The 5926-nt window shown below is 42.1% G+C and overlaps 1 protein-coding gene across 1 annotated transcript; it reads right to left on the reverse strand.

Moving 5' to 3' along the window:
- Positions 1 to 1761: 1761 nt before the first annotated feature.
- Positions 1762 to 5566, reverse strand: lrrc4.2 (leucine rich repeat containing 4.2). The gene is made up of 2 exons (XM_063004834.1): positions 5410 to 5566; positions 1762 to 5289 (listed from the first exon to the last, which is right to left on the reverse strand). The coding sequence occupies exon 2, from the start codon at positions 5178 to 5180 to the stop codon at positions 3234 to 3236; it is 1947 nt and encodes a 648-aa protein (XP_062860904.1). The 5' UTR covers positions 5181 to 5289; positions 5410 to 5566; the 3' UTR covers positions 1762 to 3233.
- Positions 5567 to 5926: the final 360 nt, after the last annotated feature.

Consider the following 5926-nt stretch of genomic DNA (forward strand, 5'->3'; position numbering starts at 1 on the left):
GATCTTGGCTGATGAACAAGATTTTAATTGCTTTTGATCAGACAAATGTTTTAAAGCCCACTGTCATCTCCACAAACGCATAGTGGGGGGAAACAAATTAAATTCTTTACACACAATTTACAAGTAACAAGTCAAAAAACATATATGATCAATATATTGTGTTACCAGTTATATTTGGTGAAATGGAAAACTGACTAACCAATACGTTTTGTCCATCTCTTTATTTTGCAAACATGATCATTTAAATGATATATATTGTATGTCAGCTCTGCCATCTTTACCTACAAATGACGGGTACAGAGGCATTTCTGTATTTCCCTCCTATTAAAGGTAAGAGTATTAAGCTGGTGTTTGGTGCCAATCTAGTTTGAATCAAAATACATCCTCATAACCTAATATGACCGGGAGAGCCCATTTTATTCTTTACATGAAAGGTGCCTCTGTGCTTATTTGCATGTGCATAGTTTGCTAATTTAAAAATTATCTATATAGCTTTAAAATAAAGTTATCACATGTAGAAATTATACCATCAATTTCTGCTTTAGGATCCTTGGAATTTCCCTAAACCCTTTACCTCCTACACCATCCTTGATTGGTGCCATATAACAAATATAGTGTGGATTCAAACCTTCTCAGCTAGAATCAGCAAATGAAATGTAACCATACAATCGTGTGCACTGAACTGCAAATGCAAACATATTGATGAAAATTCAGAATTGCATTACAAAGAGGAGTGAAAGTATGCTGCTCCATTTTACCTTCGTATGAAGAAAAAAATGCAAATCGTTTAGAACTTGTATGTGTCTTAATATGGAACATTAGAAGAGGAATTGCTGGGGTGTATAAAACCATGTATTTATATAAGAAGACAAATAAATAATAAAGAACATTAAAGAAAACCTCTGTCTAGAGGTAGATGTTCACACCAAGAGCACAACTTGCTTTCATGATGGTAAAAAGGGACACATGGCAGACGACCACCGAAAAAACTCTAAAACGTATTAAATGAATGTTGATGTTTTAATTGTTACACTAAGCAACAATAATTGGACTGAAACAACATCCTCAAGAAACCACTGCTCTCCAGAATTATTATCATTTTTAAGTGCTGTGACGAAAATGTCAGGTTGATTTCGACTCCAAATTACACTGATGCAAAATTTAGGTTTGCAAGAAAACTTTCTGCAGAAAGGTCTGTTTTTAAAAGAAAAAAGCACTGTATCCCTATACTACCACCTTATACCAGCTGTGAGGCATGATGGAGGGTGCATCATCACAATCATTACTGCAACAATGAATTTGAAATTGTGCAGAAGAAGCTTGAAGACAAATAGAAGTAACAAAATGGTTTTAAAATAAATAAGTCATTAAAAGGATTAAACTAATGGGCTGTTCATGTTTTTAATAAATATAGGGTGTGTTCGAAAACCTAGTGAGCTGCCTTGCTGTCTTACTGCCTACATAAGCAGCTGCCTCAGTAGAGAGGATTCTAATAATCTAGATAGACAGCGATTCCATCAGTTTTCGCTGACTAAGCTAACACAGTTAGCCTCAGGCCATTCAAACCGATGGGATGGGATGGCACAACATCTAACATCTGATCTAAACGAACATCTCCCTCCGTGTACTGAAAATGGTTAAATTCACTGGCAAGCACGAATTTGCAAATAAAAACACTTGTGCACGTTTATAGAAATTAAAAATCAATAATAATTTATTTACGTTTGAAAACAACTTGTGCTGCACTGAATGCTGGGATTGCCTTCACTGCTAAGACAGCATTGGATGCTCCCTCTTTATTCAGTCAAAATACAGTTGAAATTTTAAGATACCTTACTAGTGAGGATATTAAGACATCTAGGATTTCTAACAGCCTCCTTCTCGGGAGCGAGCGTAGGATGACGTAAAATGCAGAGATGTAGAGAGCTCACTAGATTTTCAAACACACCCATAGTGTGCAAACATGTCATGTGCATGATCATCAGGAAATGTATCAAAGAAGCTTCTACCAATTAACCACAGTTTTTTTCACAAACCCTTTAATCTGGGACTAAATGTGAATCATTATCATTGTGTGAATCATCATTATAAAAAAAATCAACAAATCCACAGCTTCGACCATGAAACGATGATCCACACGGTTTCCTTCCAACTGTACAAGGACATGCAGTTTCTGCAGGTGAAGAAAAGGCCAGAGCGAAAGGTTCTCATTAGAGAAATACAAACCAAATGTTTTATTGTTGTAACCTCCTCATAAAAATAGTGTTGCTCAAAATAAAGAACAAAGGAAATTCACGGTTTGAATGTTCACCATAGTGGACAGCCTAGAGTTCACACATTCTCAAGAAAGAAAAGTCGTAAGCAGTCATGTTAATAATGCATCACACTGTCGACTGTCTCTGCACGTCCTGGTCAGCCCTTACACTACTGATCTGAGGCAACTGTTGAAATGTTAACTATAGTTTAGCCCTAAAGTGACTCCATTCCTATAATACCATCAGGGATCTTAAAATGATAAGGAAATGTGATCAATAGGATCAAAAGGATAAATAAAAACCTACAAAAAACCTACATAGAATGGGGGCTGATTAAAACACATAAAACAGACTGATAATAAACAAATAACACAGAAAATCTTCAGTATTGAATCATTTCCAACATCAGTGTCTGACAACACTGGTGTCAATTCAGCGCTGGGGATTTCCCATGTGGTTATTCAGCAAATTTGGAATTAATCCTTCAGTATAATCCATGTGGCTGATAGCTACTGGGGCTTCAAACTCAGGACATTTGTTTGCAATATTTTTTACTTCTTAAGCTGAAATTTAATAAAACATTTGGCACATTACAAATTCAAAGTACTTAAACCTGTAAAGATACATTTCGGGACACTTACAGGATCATCGATAGCGACCGCATGGTGTAAAAACCACCCACTACCCATTTTGAGACAAATCCATCCTCCTATGCAGCGTAGTGTCATTTTCTCGATGTATGCCATCTTAAATAGAAGTTAACATTAGAAAATAGTTTAAATTCGTTTTATATAATCTGCATCTCGTCATCCCATATTTCATTAATTTATATATTTATATAATTATATATAAGCATGTACAAGAAAAACAGTCCCATTTTGCACTGAGTACAAAAGTAATCGCTGTCTTTCCTTTGTGCATTCTATTGCATGTTTTGTATGAGGAACAGAAAAAAAAGGACGAGAAGGATTTAGGTTTTTAGATCTGAGTTTCCTGTACCTTCTCCTTGGTGTGAGTTTTGTTCAGGAAGGTTTCCGGAATGGTGCTGATGGTGGTGGGCCGGGGGCGATGCAGAGAGTTTCCAATGCTGTTTTCTGTCCACTGAGCAGAGTGCACCGGCTTGTAGCTGGACTTGCAGGTGTTGTTTCGATCTCTCAAGCTCAATCTCTCTAGCACCATCCCACCATCTCCTGGTAAAGTAGTCCCTGAAGTGGCAGGAGGAACATTCTCCTCCATTTGAAAGAGCTCCATAGTCCTGTCAGCTGCCACCGTGCTCCTCTGTTGGTGGCGCTTGCGCAGCTTGTAGAACGCGATCAGCATGACCGCGGCAAGCAGCGTGACGGCAACAAAGCAGCCAATGATAATCTTAGTAGTCTTCATTACCTCGTCTAGATTGGCAGGTGGGCGTTCTGTTTCTCGAATGGTTGGCACGCTAACCTGTCTGGGTGTTTGCAGCAGCACAGTTGGAGTTGAGATAAACACGGGCTGGAAGACGGAAGGCGAAGCCGTGACCGTCTTAGGCTTGACGACCTCCTCTGACGTGGGCTCTACTATCTCCACAGTAACGGTGGTAAAGTAGCTCAGGTGCTCGGAGGTGTTAAGCTCGGCCGCGCTCACATTCAGGTAGGCTGATGCATTCGAGTTTCCAGCCATGTTTGTTACCATGCAAGTGTACACGCCTGTGTCGGACGTCAGCACGTTTGAGAAGTTTAGGGTTCCATCATTGATGACGTATATCCTTGGATGGTTTGAGCCGTGGGTCAGGACTGTTCCATTGGGCAGGAGCCATCTGACAGACGACATGGGAGCTGTGCGACATTTAAGCTCAGCGACTCGCTCTGCAGAGATGTTAAGGTCACGTGGAGCATCCAGGATAAAAGGAGCAGAGCACTGGAAGGTGGTTTGGTCCACCTCTACCAGGTAGCGCCCTCGCAGATGGGCCGGGCTGTGGCAGCGGCCGCAACATGTAGAGTTGGTAGGGATGTACTCTCTTAGCCACCAGGCCAGCCACACGACATCGCAGTCACACCGCCATGGGTTATGGTGCAAGTGCAGCTCCACCAGGTAACTCAATGGTGCAAAAAGGTCATGGGGTAAAGAGCTAAGGTTATTATGGGCCAGGTTAAGTTCAACCAAGGCTGTGACATCATCAAAAGCATTTCTCTCAATGGTGGTAATTTTTGAGTTCATAATCCAGAGCTTTTTTAAGGATTTTAGACCTCTAAAGGATCCAGGTTTGATTTCTGGAAAATAGTTTTCTGACATCTCTAGTTCCTCCAGCCCCACCAATGGGGAGAGGACAGGCATCTCAAGTAGATTACACATTCCAAGGTTTAGGTATTTCAAGTTGTATAATCCCTCGAATGCACCTTCTGAAATATACTCCAGTTTCTTCAGTTCTCCCAAATCCAGACGCATGAGTGAGGGGACACGATTAAATGCATAGGACGGGATGCTTTCAATCGGGTTGTTCCTGAGCCATAATTCCCGCAGCTTAGACAAGTACTCGAAAGCGCCACTTGGGATTACGGTCAACCTGTTATCAAACAGCTCCAGGGTGTTGAGATTGGTGAGGCCATTGAAGGCCCCTACCTCAATTTGCCGGATGGAGTTCCTGCCGAGCTGCAGCACCTCCAGATGGTGGAGGTGTCGAAAGGTGTCAGCCTGGATTACCTCAATGCTGTTCTCCATGAGGTTGAGATGCCGAGTGTTAACAGGGATGCCAGGAGGCACTCGGACCAGGCCCCGTCTGGTACACACCACCTTGCTGAACTGGTTACTGCAAGAGCAGACAGCTGGGCAGTTCTGTGGTCCGGTGGGGGCGGCGCACACACTCCACGCTCGCACCATGAGGTAGACTGCACAGAGCAGGGCTGCGTTCCAGTGCACAGTTACCTGCCACAAGAGAGTCATGATGTGGCGCATTCATAATTCAACATCGTGTGGGGATTCGGCTCGGGAACGGAGGACAGCGGCCCTACCCTGGTTTGAGCAAGACACTGCTTCTGTTTTCCATCGACAGTGCAGGATGGTGCTGTGTTAAACCCGGAGAAGACAGAGACACAGTGAGGGGAGGGGAAGAAAGTGCAAATGATTATGGCAGTACGGAATGTGATATGTGTTGAGTAAATAAGTTTGAAAACAAGATACTTACGTCATTAGTTCGGAGTGATCAGTTGAACATCCCCTTTCGATCTTCATAAGCCTGCTAACAATTTAGCGAGACCTTTAGAACGTTTTCAACCACTTATTTTTAGACAGAAGTAAACTGGGCTAAAGACAGCTTTGCCGAAAAGGCTCCTTTAAATTCCAGAGGGGCGCAGCATTTAAAGAAACTGGTTCATGAGGTAAGGCCCATTGATCTAAGCAGGTGCACGGATCCAGTCGAATTGAAAAAGATCTCCGCTCAGCTCCCCCATTGATTGTCCTTGGAAGCCGACGCTGCATACGACTGAACATTTTTCACCAGACTCCATAGGCAAACTGAGAGTGTTAGAAAAGAGAAAGAAAAGAAAAAAGCAACAGTGCTGGGAATGAAATCTCAATTCACTTCAGATTTCGTCTCCTATCTTTTGAAGACCAAGCTGCTCTGCCACCCCCGCATCGATACTTGTCCTGTTGGTTAACAGTTCACTAACAGACATAAAAAGCGCCCAGAGATGCACGTTGCG

This window comes from Trichomycterus rosablanca, chromosome 11 (genome assembly GCF_030014385.1).
Source record: "Trichomycterus rosablanca isolate fTriRos1 chromosome 11, fTriRos1.hap1, whole genome shotgun sequence".
NCBI classification, from domain to species: domain Eukaryota; kingdom Metazoa; phylum Chordata; class Actinopteri; order Siluriformes; family Trichomycteridae; genus Trichomycterus; species Trichomycterus rosablanca.